The 16,033-nt window shown below is 54.1% G+C and overlaps 1 protein-coding gene across 6 annotated transcripts in view; it reads left to right on the top strand.

Annotated features, from left to right (window-relative positions):
• The window catches only part of ZNF516 (zinc finger protein 516), a 123,946-nt gene extending 109,557 nt beyond the window's left edge, over positions 1 to 14,389 (top strand). For 4 of the 6 annotated variants that reach the window (XM_053206044.1, XM_053206045.1, XM_053206046.1 and 1 more), the window contains exon 4: positions 1,486 to 1,974. In XM_053206044.1, the coding sequence (XP_053062019.1) occupies positions 1,486 to 1,679 (194 nt within the window). In that variant the 3' untranslated portion in view covers positions 1,680 to 1,974. Of the gene's footprint in view, positions 1 to 549; positions 655 to 1,485; positions 1,975 to 10,113 lie in introns of those variants that run through there. The other 2 variants (XM_053206047.1, XM_027069193.2) reach the window with 2 other exon arrangements.
• The last annotated feature ends 1,644 nt before the right edge of the window (positions 14,390 to 16,033 follow it).

The following is a 16,033-nucleotide window of genomic DNA, read 5'->3' as shown; positions in this document are numbered from 1 at the left end:
GGAGCCACTTCCCCTCCGTGAGCTCTTAGCCTTTCTTCGGAGGGACGTCCCGTGGCAGGAAAGGCACAGACAAGTGAGGGTCGTTTGCACCCCGTTTCCCACGGAAGGGAATGTGGGCCTGGGGCCGTAAGTCCTGCGATTCCCAGGTGTGCCGTCCGTCTCGGCCCTGGAGGGCGTGTGTGGGCACAGGTGAGGGGCCTGTGGGCCGTGTCAGTGGAGCAGCAGGAATAGGCGGCCAGGCCTGTGGCCTCCCTGTCCCCGAGGCGCCAACCCCACCAGCCTGCCCAGGCTGCCGAGCGGCCGTGGATGACGGGAGGGCATCTGGTCGCTCGGAGGCCCCGCTGGGGAGCAGGTGTCCGGGGCCGTGATTCTCGCTTCCTGCCGGTCCCCCGTGTGGCCGGCTGGTGGCAGAGCCTGGGGGACGGTGGTGGTCGTCAGCCGGGCCTGTGGCGCCCCCTGTCACACCGTTAGACAGACTGGTGATGCTTTCCTCTCGCCCCTGCCCTGCCACCGCCCCACCCGACACCACCCACGGCCACCGCCGCCCAGGGACGCTCCGGACGCAGGCCCGCCAGGGAGACTTCGCGTGCGCGGAGCGTGGGATGTGCTTCCAGCAGCCCGGTCACCTCAGGGCCCCCACGCGGACCCACACGGGTACCCCACCTGCCACCGGGCCTGGGCCGCCCATGGACCCCAGGGAGGCGCTGGGGAGCCAAGCCGCCTCGACTGTGGCTGCAGACACCGACACGAGAGGCGAGAGGTGACGCCTGGTCCCATTGGTCATGTGCCAGACTCTGCCGTCGGGCGCCCGGGGCGGTGCCCCCTTGGCATCCAAGTGTCTCATCGGAGACAAGCCTGTTTGCAGGTGCCCTGTTTCCATTAGAGAGCAGGGTCCTCGGAAACAAACATGCTAATGAATTCTGCCGCCACCAGCACACGATGTCACGGTGCCCCTGTCAGCGTGCCACACGGCTGGGAGTTTGTCCTCCTTGGTGCTGACCGGTCGCCACGGTGGGGACCCAGGGCCCCTCCCCCGGTCAGCGGTGTGCGGCCCTGGGACCGTGTGTCCCCAGCTCGCCTGAGACCGCGTGTGCCTGGAGCAGTGTGTGGGGACACTGCCCGGCACAGGGGGGGTGGGGTCTTTATCAGAAGTGTGAAGGACGCATGCACCAGCCATTGTGATGCCGAGTGACAGAGGCCAAATGGTGAGTGATGCGGGTGAGGGTCCGTTTGCACAGACCCTAGGAATTAGTCCTGGCAGTGGTGGCTTCCTTCGCCAGCGAGGTCGGGATTGCAGAGGGCAGCGGCCCTGGCAGCACTAGCCCGGTCTCTTCGAGTGAGTGTTGAAGGAAAATTGGTGTTTTCTGGCCACAGGCGAGGCACTCGTGTCTCTCGTGTGAAAGCGCTTTATCATAACGGCCTCGTTGAACGCGGCGTCACGAAGAAGCGGGCACACGCCTGCGCTAACGCCCCCTTGTCCCACAGTGGTGTTTGCGCCTAACGGTCCCCGAAGTGCTGAAGCCCACGCCCCCTCCGCAGACACCCCCAAACAAGTAGGTCTTCCGATTAACTGGATGTTGGGCTTCACTGCGGTGCTGGGAAGAGGCGTGCTGGGTGCTCCTCGCCAGGGCATCCGGCGCTTTCTTACGTCAAGTGTAAATAACGTTGCGTTGCTTTGATTCAGAGCACAGCCCTTCCGGGACAGTCTGTGGGCGATTGACAGACGCTGACGGTCGTCGTGGCCGTGAATTATGTGGACACAGCAGCAGGTCCGTGGCTCCTCTTGGTCTTGTTGGGGGTGAGGGAACTGGGGGAGACAGGTGGCGACTGGGCACACGAGAAACACATGCTTTTCTCCTCAGATGTGTTTGCATAAATTTGTTGGAGGACACATTTTGCCCTGTCCTTTTTCCACAGCAGTACTTTTATACTCTCCATGAGCAGTGCTCTGCTGGGGGTGGTGCTCCTCAGCCGCGTCCTCTCCCTGAGGCGGTGCTCTACTGGGGGTGGTGCTCCTCGGCCGCGTCCTCTCCCTGGTGCGGTGCTCCTTCGGATCCCCCGTGAGCGGTGCTCTGCTGGGGGTGGTGCTCCTCAGCCACGTCCTCTCCCTGATGCGGTGCTCTGCTGGGGGTGGTGCTCCTCGGCTGCGTCCTCTCCCTGGGGCGGTGCTCTGCTGGGGGTGGTGCTCCTCGGCTGCGTCCTCTCCCTGGGGCGGTGCTCCTTCAGATCCCCTGTGAGCGGTGCTCTGCTGGGGGTGGTGCTCCTCAGCCGCGTCCTCTCCCTGGGGCGGTGCTCTACTGGGGGTGGTGCTCCTCGGCCGCGTCCTCTCCCTGGTGCGGTGCTCCTTCGGATCGCCCGTGAGCGGTGCTCTGCTGGGGGTGGTGCTCCTCAGCCACGTCCTCTCCCTGATGCGGTGCTCTGCTGGGGGTGGTGCTCCTCAGCCGCGTCCTCTCCCTGGGGCGGTGCTCTGCTGGGGGTGGTGCTCCTCAGCCACGTCCTCTCCCTGATGCGGTGCTCTGCTGGGGGTGGTGCTCCTCAGCCGCGTCCTCTCCCTGGGGCGGTGCTCCTTCGGATCCCCCGTGAGCGGTGCTCTGCTGGGGGTGGTGCTCCTCAGCCGCGTCCTCTCCCTGGGGTGGTGCTCCTTCGGATCCCCCGTGAGCGGTGCTCTGCTGGGGGTGGTGCTCCTCAGCCACGTCCTCTCCCTGGGCGGTGCTCCTTCGGATCCCCCGTGAGCGGTGCTCTGCTGGGGGTCGTGCTCCTCGGCCGCGTCCTCTCCCTGAGGCGGTGCTCTGCTGGGGGTGGTGCTCCTCAGCCGCGTCCTCTCCCTGGGGCGGTGCTCCTTCGGATCCCCCGTGAGCAGTGCTCTGCTGGGGGTGGTGCTCCTCGGCCGCGTCCTCTCCCTGAGGCGGTGCTCCTTCGGATCGCCTGTGAGCCGTGCTCTGCTGGGGGTGGTGCTCCTCAGCCGCGTCCTCTCCCTGGGGCGGTGCTCCTTCGGATCCCCCGTGAGCAGTGCTCTGCTGGGGGTGGTGCTCCTCGGCCGCGTCCTCTCCCTGAGGCGGTGCTCCTTCGGATCGCCTGTGAGCGGTGCTCTGCTGGGGGTGGTGCTCCTCAGCCGCGTCCTCTCCCCGGGGCGGTGCTCCTTCGGATCCCCCGTGAGCGGTGCTCTGCTGGGGGTGGTGCTCCTCAGCCGCGTCCTCTCCCTGATGCGGTGCTCTGCTGGGGGTGGTGCTCCTCGGCTGCGTCCTCTCCCTGGGGCGGTGCTCTGCTGGGGGTGGTGCTCCTCAGCCGCGTCCTCTCTCTGGGACGGTGCTCTGCTGGGGGTGGTGCTCCTCGGCCGCGTCCTCTCCCCGGGGCGGTGCTCCTTCGGATCCCCCGTGAGCGGTGCTCTGCTGGGGGTGGTGCTCCTCGGCCGCGTCCTCTCCCCGGGGCGGTGCTCCTTCGGATCCCCCGTGAGCGGTGCTCTGCTGGGAGACACCACGGGCTGTCTTAGAAGGTCCCACGTCCTCACACCCTCCCCGTGGATGATTTGCGACCAGAGCAGGCATCCACACCCTGTCGGGGACGGATCAAGCTCGTGGCTCCGGTCCCGTCTGCGGGACGTATGGCTGTTGAGATCGGTGACGGGGACTGAGGTGCCAAGGGCATCTCAAGAGCCTTTCTGGTCTGTTTCTCTGGAGGGGAAGGTTAGCAACGGAACAGCTTTACAGGGTCGCTGCTATAAGGACAGAGCTGACCTTAGAATGGACGCTACCTCATCAGAGGTTTGTTTTTGTGTTTTCTGGCAATTTGAGAATTCCTAGCTGTTGCTCGGAGCCTTTTCTTGATGTCTTTGACAAAATGCCTTGTCACGTGTTACAGGTTTTTGGTAAGTGATTTCTGTCTCGATAAAACCTACAGTTCTAGCATGTACGGAACTTATGTCATGATGCTCTGACAGTTTATGAACTAGGTAACATCTCTCTGAATCCGGAATTAAAAGGTGTCTGTACACATGTGACCTCAGTCCGAATTAGGTAGCACTCTCCGTTTTAACAAATAAACCTCCTTGTGACAAGAGCCACCGCGATGTGTTTGTGGGATGAATAACAACAAAGTCGCACCATAAGTGGAGAATTACATATCGAGATTGCACCTGGAGTCAGTCCAAAGTGTTCCTGTGCACATAGGTGACCCGTTAAATGTACCGAAGACGCGGCTTTTTGACGAGAGTGTCTGGCAAGGGGTGGGAAGCGCCAGGCAGGTGTATGAATAACTCAGCGAGATTCTTCAGGAATGAATACACCTGAGTTTGTTTGCTGCGTGTTGATTCCACTCAAGCCTCTTAAAAATGCTTCTGTCACGGGGAGAAATAGATCAACAAAGCGAATCCCTAAGACTGTACTTGAAGTTACTTCTGTGCCACTTGGAGTTGCGCTGAGAACTCCTAGCAATTGTTCCTTCCTCATCCTTGATTGTGAGCGAGAAAAGATTTATTTCTGTTGTTTCTTTGTCTTTGTAAACTCAGGTTCTGCTGTCTTACACTTATTACTAACCGGCCTGTTGACTTCGGGTCCACGGAGGTGCAGGGCTGGGGTCTTAGGACCTGAGCAAGGCCCTCGGTGGATCAGCCGTCCTTCCCTCCGGCCTGGGGACGGCGCTCGCCCAGGCCGGTGACGCTGACACCACAGTGGTCTGCCTCTCCCTCTGTGGCAGCTAGTTTGCGGTCATGGCCCCTGCTCGTCGGTTTTGTCCTCTGTTAGATTTAAAGGAGCTTTTGTTGACTAATCACTGAATGTTCTGGTTCTCTAAGGAAATTCTACTTCCTTAGCAAACTTTGGAATTTAAGAATTCCCAAGGAGATGTGTCTGCCAAGATAGTTGAAAACTACGTCGGTCCCAGAGGTTTTAGCCTTCGTATTTTTCTTATCCTGTAGCTTCCGTACTTTAAAAAAAAAAACCACAATTGCTGCGCTAGATTTAGGGTATGCTACAGGTCCCGAGGCTGTCTGGAACGGGAGTCCTTCAACTTACCCAGTCGTGTTCTTTTTCACGTTGGGTGTGCTTTGCTAACGTGAACTGATATATGAGTCCCATTCTTCTCCTGGACACTTCAGAAACTGTGGATTATGGGTTTTGTTTTTGTTTGTTTGTGTTTTTAAATCCTGCACTGTCCTGTATTCCTGCAGGAGTTCTATGATGTGACACAGTTAATGGACTTTTATAGATGCTCATCATGGATGCGAGTTCTGTTTTCAAATAGCCATTTACTCTTGGTTGACCGTGTTTCCTGAGCACCTACCACGTGCCAGGCTCTGTGACACAGAGACGACCCGAATACTGGGCAGACAAGGTGCTCCTCTGTTTCTTAAGGTGCAGGTGGTGGTTTAGACAAGAAAGCAAGGCAAGGGGGCCAGTCGGTGGGGGTCCTGGAACCCAGACTGGGGCATCTGGAAGGCCGTGCAGGGGCAGGGGCTGCCCGCAGGAGCCCCCTGGAGGGTCAGGAACATGTTCCGTGAGAGGGGCCTGGGAAGTCCAGCAGGACTGGAGGACGGAGGGCGTCCTCTGGGCCCTGGGGAGCCCCGAGCAAAGATGGCATTGTTGGTGCTGTGTCTTGTGTTGTGACGTTCTGGACAGGCGGCTGAGCACTGCTGTGGGGGTGCGGGGGCTGATCGGTGAGAGACACGGGGCCCTGAGGTCGGGTGCGGCTGGGAGAGAGCAGAAGGGTGTTCTCGGGCACCGCGGTGGGACGTGCGCAAAGGGAAGGGACCCAGGCGACCCTGGTTTTGGCCGCAGCCACCGGCTCTCAGGAGCAGGCCTGCCCGAGCCCGCAGCTTGGCAGCGAGAAGCCCGACGCACCTGGTTCCAGGTCACGTCTGAGCCAAGGTTGGGGTGCCTCCTGGGGTTCCCGCCAGGGATGTCCAGCAGGAGAGCCGAGTATGTGGGTCTGACTGGGGAGGAGGAGATGTGTCTTTAACAGCTTCCAGCATGGACGTTCGGCGCAGATCAGCCAACTCACTTTTGGGGAACTAGACGCCGTAGACGGTGGAGATACCGGGTTACGCAGAGCGGGTCTCTCCGCCTGACTCCACGCAGGTCCCGGTAAGGTCAGGACAGCAGCACGTACTGTGCTTGGGTGGGAGTGACCACGCCGGGGTAGAGAGTCACTTGTTACTGTCCGTTACTCCAGAAACGACCCCGTCCCAGGTGGCCGGAGGAGCCTCGGGGACGGGTGGGCGTGCGCTGCTCACGCACGTGGACCTGGGGGATGCGCGCATTCACACCCGTCGCCGATGAGCCTGCTCGCAGACCGTGCGAGGGAACCAACCTCGATGGCCGTTTTCTTCCCTTGGTGTCTCCCAGCTCTGTCGGAACCTTGGAAGGGCTCTTGTTCCGTCTCGCTTTGTTTCGCAGACTGGTCGTTCCTTAGACGGAGGATGTGTCGTTTGAGAAAAGCCTTGCCACGCAGACGTAGGGGCCTGGTTTGTGGCTCTGGGCTGGGAGGACCTCGTTTTACATCTGCCACCATACGCCGGCCGCCCTTGCTTTGCCTGTTAACGTCTGGGTTTTCTGTGTTAGAAGATTGTGACAAGTCCTAGCGTACTGTGCATCCGAGTGAACCGCTTAACAGGCAAGAGGTCCATATGCCAAAATGGGTCTGGTGCAGTTAGGTCAGAGTGAACAGAGACTCTGGGGAGAAGGGAAGGGAAATCGTTTTCTTTTGCTGTGTGTTTGACAGCAGTCTGTTTCCCGCACGCACGCTGGTTAACGGGCCTTCATTGCTCCCGTAGGCCAAGTGGCAAGGATTCCCGGATCCTTAGAGGCTAAAGATGTGGGTTAAACGGAAGAGTTTCCAGGAGGAAGCTCGTGGTCACGGGATCTGTTCTGCAGGATCTTCCTTTGGCATCTGCTGTCGCAGGAGCCTGGGTTCTGGAGGTGCAGGGATCTTCATGACCGGAACATGGCCGGGGCGGTGGGGTAGTTCTCCCCCTCCCTCAGGAATAAAGGCCCCCGTGTCCCTTCTGCTTGTCATGTGATTTAAACTGCAGGCGTCAGGGAGCTAGTATTCCAAGCAGAATTGTACACGAGAGGAGAGCTGTGTGCCTATTGTCACCTTCAGGATCTTTGTCAGAGCTTTCCGTGACTCAGTAAATGTTTAATTTCTAGTAATCACCGATATTCATCAGTAGGAAGAGCATGCTTTGAAAATAATAGGCTGAAATATGGGTATCGTTGTCCCATGGATGGTAGGGGGACAAAAAAAAAAAGAACCTAGGAGGCTTTTTGTGTGTGTTGGGAAGAAATTTTTTTTCCATTATGTTGTTAAACATCAGAAATGAAAATAATATTTAGAACCAAGAAAAATTAACCCTCTCTCCCTGCACTCACCTGGCTTTTGGATTTAAAGGACCAGACTGACTTTTGCTGAAATACGAAATCTGGTGTTTCAGTTTGTTTAGGTTTCTTGCCAGAGTTTAAAGACTATGATTAATAGTTTATTTCTTATTATTCTAAATGTTATTTTAAAAGAGTTAAGCTGGAGAAATAATTCCATTAATCAAAATACCAGGAAATGAGAAAATAAATGGCAACCTAATTTATCTCATTTTTGGCCACGGATGTTACGACGCAGACGATGGAGAAATCACGTCGCGGGCGTGTTTGAGTCCGTGTGGAATCTCTTGTCGTCCGACTTTGAGATTCTCAGCACCACGGATCGAATTTCAGAATTCAGCGCATCTGTCTAAGCGATTTTGTTATTCACAACACCCAAGCAGACATCTTAAAACACGTTACCATTTTTCTGTAAGTGGAGCCTACTGTGAAAAGTTGTGACTATAGTGAGTGATTTGTCTAAAATTACGCACCGTAGCGTGAGCTCCTGCCTGCGGGGGTTCGTTGGGTGGAGGTCCTGGTCAGTGAGGTGCTGTGTGTGATGTTGTCATGCATTGGGCGCTATACCGCGTGTCTGATGCAAGTCTTGTCCCCATCTGTCTGAAGGGTGAGAGATTCATGTGTGTGGGGGGTTGGGGACAGGCTTTTTTTGTGTTTATGCCATTAACCCCCACACACGAGGGCATGTGCGTTCCCTTAGCTTATAAAGACAAAAGGGAAAACCGTATGGCTTATCAAGTTCCAGAAGTCAGTCTCCACCCCTAGAACATCAAAATGCCCTAAAGAAGGATACTTCAGCGTTACTGAAAAGCCCACAATTTACACGGTGGCCAAAAAAAAAAAAAAAAAAAAAAAAAGCGCCAAATTTTCTATAAACCTGCTTCTCCTTTTCTGAGTACTCTGTCTTGTAGGAGGGAGAAAACAACCTGTGTGTGCTCGAAAAATACTGTGTGTGCGCTGAATTTAAGTGTTTCTGGGACTCCTTGCTTCTGTAGCTACGTTTCCCCTTAGCCCGATTTCTCGGATGAATTTCATTCATTTCCTAAAAAGCCTGAAGGACAGCTGTATGACATAGTAAAATGTTAGTCCCAAAGAATCAACAAGTAAAAATGACTCCCTAAAAAAATGAGATGCTATTGGAACATATCCCTTCAATTACAAAGCAACAGTAGGCATCTGTGTGTCTAGACTTATGGACTAAATTTCACAACCTAGTTATTAGGGTTATCCAGATTTTGCAGTCTTTTTAAAATACACACTTTTAAAACTTTCTGAGCTCTGGAATTGAAACCTTCAGCCCTTGATGTAGGGAGGCCCATCTTCCTGCTAACTCTCTAGTGGTATTTTGTATCTGCCCAGGGCAAGTGTGTGTTTTCTGGCCCCAAGGAGAAGTCCAGGTGGCCCCTCGGGGGTGTGGCCTCTGTTGTGTGTACAAGGTCCAGATGGCTTGGAATCGCCAGCAAGTTTGTTTGCTACATACAGTTACTCCGCAGAGACTTCCAAGGCCAACCCCCTAATGGCTAACAACCGCTCGCTCCCGTTTTGCTCTGGGCAAACCCAAAGGCCGTTTTCCTTCCTTGAATGCATCTAGAATCAGTTCTGAAAGAACCCTGTTGATGACTCTATCCGTGGGGTGATGTCGCTGGGCAAAAATGTGAAACCTCTTTCTCAGTTTACTGCAGGAAATTCACCATCTACTGGAGGGAGTTCAGTTACGGTTTCCTGCATTTCAGATCAGCTTCTGTCCGTACCCCTGTGCCCACCCCAACCGCCCACCCCCACGTTTTCGTCACATGTCTTTCTGACGGCCTTCAGACTCGACTGGAAGATGTCACGAAATGTAGGGCTGGTTTTAAATGGGAGTTTTCTGCCGATATTCGAGGAAGAGAAGCACTTAATTTGCTGTGTCCGCCAGCCCCTCCCCCCCAACTTGTTTCTAGGGCTCCTGTAGGCGTCGCTGGAAACCGGTTAGAATCTCGCTCCAGTTGGTGCGTGCATGTTAACTTCCAGCGGCAGGTTTCACTTCATCACGACTTTAGCTGAAGGTTAATGCTGTTAAGTAAGATTAATCTTCCTGTTGTTTTTGTCCTCAGATCCTAAACGCCATTGTTCAAATAGCGACGCCTCGCGTGTCATTTGCGAGCCTTCTCTAAAAGCTACGGGCTCACGTTCATTCCCATTTTTAGCCTGCAGTTCACTTGACTTGAGAATGCCCCTTCTGTTTTTCCAACGTGGTAATTATTTATGGAAATTCGGTTCTGACAGACCTCCGTGAGAGCTGTGCTGTTCTCTTTGTGTTTGTGTGGCCCGATTCAGCCTCGTTGTGGAACTGTCATTCCCCCGCTCCGTACTGCGAAATTCTGCTTTTTTTGGAACCCTTGCCCAATTCCATCTGGCCACCTTGAACCTTTCCTTCAGAGCTGGTTCAGACGCTGTTATTGGCCTTCCTTACATGCGAAACAGAGAAGCCTAATGATCCTCTCTGAGCCGCTGGAAACGATGGTCCAAAGCGGCCTCTGCAGGCGGGAGGGCACAGTTAGATCCCACTCGAGTAAAGTGAGTTACCGTCGACGTGGGGTGGGGGTGCGGGGTCGTCGGGGGGTCTCCGGCGGCCGGACGGGGTTGCCGCGTGCAGGTCATCGTTTGCGTTCTTGGGTGTTGGTGAGAAAACTAACAGGAAGAGTGCACTTGGACCCCAAGAGGCAGAAATGAGCTTTTCTGTTGTCTGCTTTTTCTCCTCCAGGGGAGAGACCGTTCTAACCCAGATACCGTCCAGACAGTGCCTCTCGGAAAGGGAACCTAAGGACGCGTTTCCAGTGGACCCCGGTGCCCCGTGACCGCCGTGAGCAGTCCCCTGGTGGATGACCGACAGTGACCCCGACCGCCCCGCCGAGGACAGCCACCGGACTCCCGACCGGACGCCGCACAGCCCGCAGCGGCCGCGCGGCCCTGGAGGCCGACGGGAGGCGCCTGTCCTTGAGCGACCTTGAAGGATAGACGAGGACGGGCCTCCCTGCAGTGACGCGTGCCTGCTCTCTGCGCACACGTGTGCTGTCCGCCCCAGGCCCGTATTTTCCTAGACCAGACGGTGGTGGCGGCGGGCACGCTGGGGCACGGGCGTCCGCGTCAGAGACACTGGAGGGGGACTCGTGTGCGCGTGGCAGAGACCGAAGAGGCCGAGCGCCGCGTCGAGGCGGCCGGTGCTCGCGGGGCGGGGGGGACTGGCGGGTGACGCGCGGACGCGCGGTGGCCGAGCGGAGGCCGGCGAAGCCGTGGCGCCGCAGCCTGGCCTTGTCGCGGCGGGTGTTTAAAGTAGTCCGCGGAGGACAGGAAGGAGGTGGCGCCGGGGACGGCGGGGCCCGTGACGAGGGCCTGACTGTCCGGCGGCCTTGGGGGGCCCGTGCGCGTTACCCCGTTGGCTCTTTCCGTCCCTCCCATCCCTTGTGCTCGGCCAGCCCGCGGAGGAAACACATCTGTGGGAGGATGTACGTTCTGCTTCGGCAAAGAGCTAGTTAAACACTAAGAAAAGCAGGCTTCTTTGTTTATTCTCAGGACCTTTTTGTAACAGGGCTACACTCTGTAAACTGCTCACGAAGGAACTGCCTGTCTTCACGAATTCTCCAGCCACTGAACCCCCCCCCCCCCCCCCCCCCCCCCCGATCTACACCCGTTTTAGTGATGGCAGGAGAATCCCTGAGCAGCTTTGGGGGCCCTGGTGCTCTGGAACCTTCTTTTCCCCCTCCCTCCCCTTCCCGTCTGTCCCTACACCAGCCCAGCAAGTCGGTGTCTTTTCTTCTTGGGCCCGGGGCCCTCCTCAGGATGAGTTCCTTCATTCCCAGAACGTGGAGGTCCCCAGGCCCGTGGGTGGGGGCGGCTTTATATACCTCTTCCTCAGTCCCGCAAATGCAAGTTTTTGTGGTGGGGGTTAAGGCCCGTAACAAAGGATCTTAAACCGTGCAGTGTATGCAGTTAAAATTGTATTCCACAGATATAAATATTTTCTTTTCCTGTTACCGTGACACTGTGTGTGATGGTAATATTTCTGAGAGTTTCAGATTTTTGCACATATGATTTTATGCATTATCAAAAGTTACTGCTGCCTTGAATGAAAATGTTCTGTGAAATTTTTTGCAAAAGCTTTACTAGGTTTTTTTTAATTGTGAAATTTTGTAAAGGCAGGAAATGGATTAAAAACAAGCATGCTAAATATATTTTTCAAAAAAGCAATAATTTTACATGTACAGAAATTATCCTAACCTTTAATACTGGTGAGAGCGACAGTTTACTTAATACAGTAATGGATTCGTGCAGTTTTTTGTAGGAAACGGGCTTCTGATACAAAGATTTGTTGAAACGCGTGCGCGCGCACATACACAAACCCTGACGTGTGGTTTTCCTGTTCTGATGATTTGTTGAATTATTATATTATTATTATTGTTGATGTTGTTATTAGTTAATGTTTGGTTCTGGATTCTACTTGTTATTGAGTTTAAATTACTTGACGGTTCAGGTTACCTTGTGACACTTGCAGATCATGGAACGTAACTGGCTAGCTCACATACACACGTGTGTGCACACACACGCGTGTATACACGTGTATGTGTATACAGGTGCACGTGTGTGTGTGTATATGTAACTTTCTTACTTATTTTTTCCTGATGATTCTTGCACCAGAATGATCTGTTGTGTTGGTGTAATTGGGATGTCCATGCAGATACCGTTACGCAGCTGGAATAGACCGTTCTGTAAAGTCGTTTTGAGCAAAGTTGCAGCGACACATTCCTCTGTTCACCTTGGAAGGCAAAATGCCTTTTTGTTGACTTATGTTTGATCACTTTGATAGCCTGGGTCCCCAAAGCGATCAATTCTGCATTTCGTTTTCTTGGCTGAACGTGAGCAGTGACGGTTCAGGAATGCACAGGGGCTAGTGACTCACTCCTGTCTGTCTCTCTGTGTCCTAGTTATTAAAAGCAACTCTGTTCCCAAAGTGACACGGGAGGAAGTGTCGTGTCCATTCTTACTGTCCCAGAAGCGGCACGCCGGGGCCCAGCTGGCATTCGGAGCTGGAGGGACCCTCCCGGGAGCCGGCTTCCCGGGGGCGCCCGGTGGAGAGAGGGGCGCGTGCCTGGGGCCCCGTTGAAGAACGCGCAGCCAAGTCAGCTGACAGAACTGTGCGTGCGTAGAGTGCAGACGTAGGTTTCACGTGACTACACAGACGTCTAGGACCCTCCGAGGAAGCCGCCCTCCAAGGCAGGCGCACCGTTCTCGGGCCTGACTGTGGTTTCTTTCTTCCACTGGTCATCAGTATTGTGTTGGTTTGTTAATGCGTTTATGTCAGTTTGGCCATAGTATTTAATATGATTTGTGTTTTCTTATTTATTTAGCCAATATGTTTTGATTCGCTGTTTTTCGAATGATAATTTCCGCATGATCTCTCCTGTAGGTCACCTTCTGACTGTTACAGACTTCTACTACCTCTACCGATCTGCTGTTTCCTTGTTTCTCAACAGGATTTTTACAGTGTTGGCGTCTAATGTAACTTAGACAATAAAGGGTTTGGTTGTCTACACTGCAGCTTCTCGGTGTATCTCCCCACCCCCGCCTGCGCTCTCGCTGCTCCCGGCGCGGCTCTGTCCGTCTGGCTCTCCTCCTTGCCCTCTCCTGCTCCCCGCTCACGTCTCTTACCCGTTGCTGAACTCAAATAACACATAAATAATAATGAGCTTATAGGCATCTTTCAGGTTATTCACTCATATTCCTTAATTTGAAGAATGAACATGTAAATTCTCTGAAAAGTCGGCGGGCAAGCCTCTTCTCTGGAAGACGGTCCCCTCTTGTGCCATTTCCCTGCCCGGTTTTCGAAGGTCTCTTGGCATCTCAGACGGATATGTTGCACCTTGGTCTAAACACAGTACAAATGTTCAAGGCAAGTAGATTTTGCCTTTTCAGTTTTGAAAAGTATTAAGTGCTTTGAGAGGTCCCTCCGATATTGACTCATTTAGTTTTTAAACCAAGAAAGACACTGGTTTCCTGCAAAGAAGGTACTCTAGGAAGTCACTCTGGCTGATAATTAAACGTGGCCGCTGGGTCAGGTCAAGCGATGTCAATTTTGACCAGTGTGTCAAGAGCCATCTTCAGACTTGGCCACTCTGTCACGGGTTATGTAACGTTCTAGAAACATCTATGTAAGGGGACACACACACACACACACACACACACAGATATAGTGACTTAGCACTCGGTTAGGATGGCTGTAGTGTGGAATGTGGAAGTAACAGGTGTCTCTCTGGTGTTTCCCAGGGAGCTGGCTCAGGGAACTGTTTGTTCTTCCCACTGAGAGAGAGAGAGAGAGAGAGAGAGAGGGAGTAGCTCACAGGGTAAATACTGCACTTTCTGTGGAAAGTGACAGCGCTTGTCCATCTGTGCCCGAGGATACTACACCCCCTGGATTCTCATGGCCACGTTCTCCTCACCAGTAGTCCTGCTTCAACGCAAAACAAGCCATCGCCCGCCAAGCCCTGAGAGGCTTCCGTCATGTACAGAAAGGAGGGACTGTATTTGCCCAACTTTACCTTCCCACTTTGCAGACGAAGGAGCGTATGCTGTTTTACTGCTTTTAACTTTGGCGAGTTCTAATTGCAGAACGTTTTGTTCACTGAGAGAAAAAAAAAAAATCACAGGCCAGGACGTGGAGAGGTGGTTTAAGTGCCCTCCAGAGCCCCCCGTGGGCCTGCGTGACGGGACTGAGGGAGGCTGTTCATTCTTCATCAACTTCGCTAATTAGGCTTTGAGGCAGTAAAATGCAAGAGACCGCAGAATTTGTATTTCTTTTTTTAAATACAATTTATAACATTATATTTTGTACTCTTTATATTAGAATTTGTAACTAGATTGATGTATTTAACTCTATTTCTGAAAAAAAATAATTCAGTGTGTCAGTTATGTGATAAAAATATTTAGATAAAACATATTCATTCTATTGGAATTTGAAATCAATAAAAAGATCTTGGAGTTCTTGAGAGATTTGTAAGACCTTGTTCCCATATTTCAGGAGGTGGCTTAAATCCTTTGACTGTCTTGATCTGTGGTTTTCTGGTTTTTTTGGAAGAACACACACCAAAGCGTCAGTGCTCTTTATTTCTATAAGCAGGGGAGGTTTAGCACGATTCACAAGATAATTCATCTAAAAATGTGTCAAGACGGCCAGAGTATTTTTTTCTAATCTTTTGTAGGCTGTAGGACATACACACAGCTGGTTTGTTTCTGAAGCAGACGATGCGTTTCTCTTTCTCTCCCCTGGCTCACCTCTTCTTTCCCGCGCCAAATACACTCACCACGCCTACTCTTAGAGCCGCGCGGGGCAGGACGTCCAGGATGGACACATAAGGAACCCCTGAGCCTGATGAGATCGTTGTATCCAGAACTCGGGGCTTCAGAGGCACTAACAACTTTAAAAAGATAAAATGCTTGCTTTAAAGGTAGAAGGTATAGCTGTGTGTCAACTCGCGGAAAAGGGAAGGGGCGTGGTGGGAAGACGGAGAGCCGGACGGTGCGCGAGCCCCAGGCCTGCACCTGCGTCTGTCGGGTGGGGTGGCTGATGGCACGCTCCGTGCCTGGCCCTCCGTGCCCTGGGGTGGGAGCACCCGGTTGAGGGGTTCCCCGAAAGGCCTTTACATTCTGTAGACCGCACAGCCAGCCCTCGTCGTCGGGGCGTTGCAGCTCAAGCTCCCGAGAACCGCTGTCCTCCTGGGGGCTGCTTTTATGAGAAGGGTCTTTAGGAGGCAGCTGACACTTAACCGAAAACTGATAGCACTGCGCTGTGGCAAAGCAGATACCCCCCGCCCTGGGCTCTATCACCCCCGTGGGGGATTCCTTCCAGAAGACACGGCCACGTGAGTTCATGGGTTCAAGTCCCAGGCCTGGGGTTTCTGCAGGGAGCCACGCCCCTCCCTCGGGCTCCCGCTGTCTGCCTCCTGGTCACCAAGTAGCACGTGGCGTCCTGCCACGTGCCCGGAGGGGGGGCTCCTTGGCCAGTGGGAGGTGGGCGGAGGATGGCCACCGAGTACTTGCTGTGCTGCAGTTTGCCACGTACTGTGCTGGACGCGGGGACTGGACTTGGCCATCACACACACACACACACACACACACACACACACACGCCCCGCCATTTACGTCAGCACCTCCCTAACCCCTGCCATCTTGCATTTCTAATCTGTGCTGTTCATGTTCTCGATCTTCCCTTTCTAAAAGGTGAGTTAATTCAAGAGATTAGCGACATTATTGACAGAAAACATGAAATGCCCTGGTCTTGGCCTGTGTGACAGGTTCTTGTAGTCTCATTTCCCCTGTGCTTGGGGGGGATACAGGGCCATAGCAGGGCTGCGAGGCTGGGGCAGGGCTGCAGGAGCCCGGCCGCCTACGACAGTGGTGCCACACGCCCCTCCGTGTGCCTTGATGGCAAGAGGAAAGAGCCAACAAAGATCGTAATGAGAATGCTTTTTTCCCTTTTTCCAACTAAAGAAGATCCCATGGAGAAGCTCCCATTCCCAGCCCCCTCCTAATGGGATATCGGGTCTCTAGGGCATCAGCCCCAAACGTGGTGGCCAACAGTTCCAGCTTGCAAAGGGCAAGAGGCATCTCGCCTTTTTCTGATCCCAGATTTG

This window comes from Acinonyx jubatus, chromosome D3 (genome assembly GCF_027475565.1).
Source record: "Acinonyx jubatus isolate Ajub_Pintada_27869175 chromosome D3, VMU_Ajub_asm_v1.0, whole genome shotgun sequence".
Taxonomy (NCBI): domain Eukaryota; kingdom Metazoa; phylum Chordata; class Mammalia; order Carnivora; family Felidae; genus Acinonyx; species Acinonyx jubatus.
Note: the sequence above shows the minus strand (reverse complement) of the source record. Positions and strands in the feature narration are given on the sequence as shown.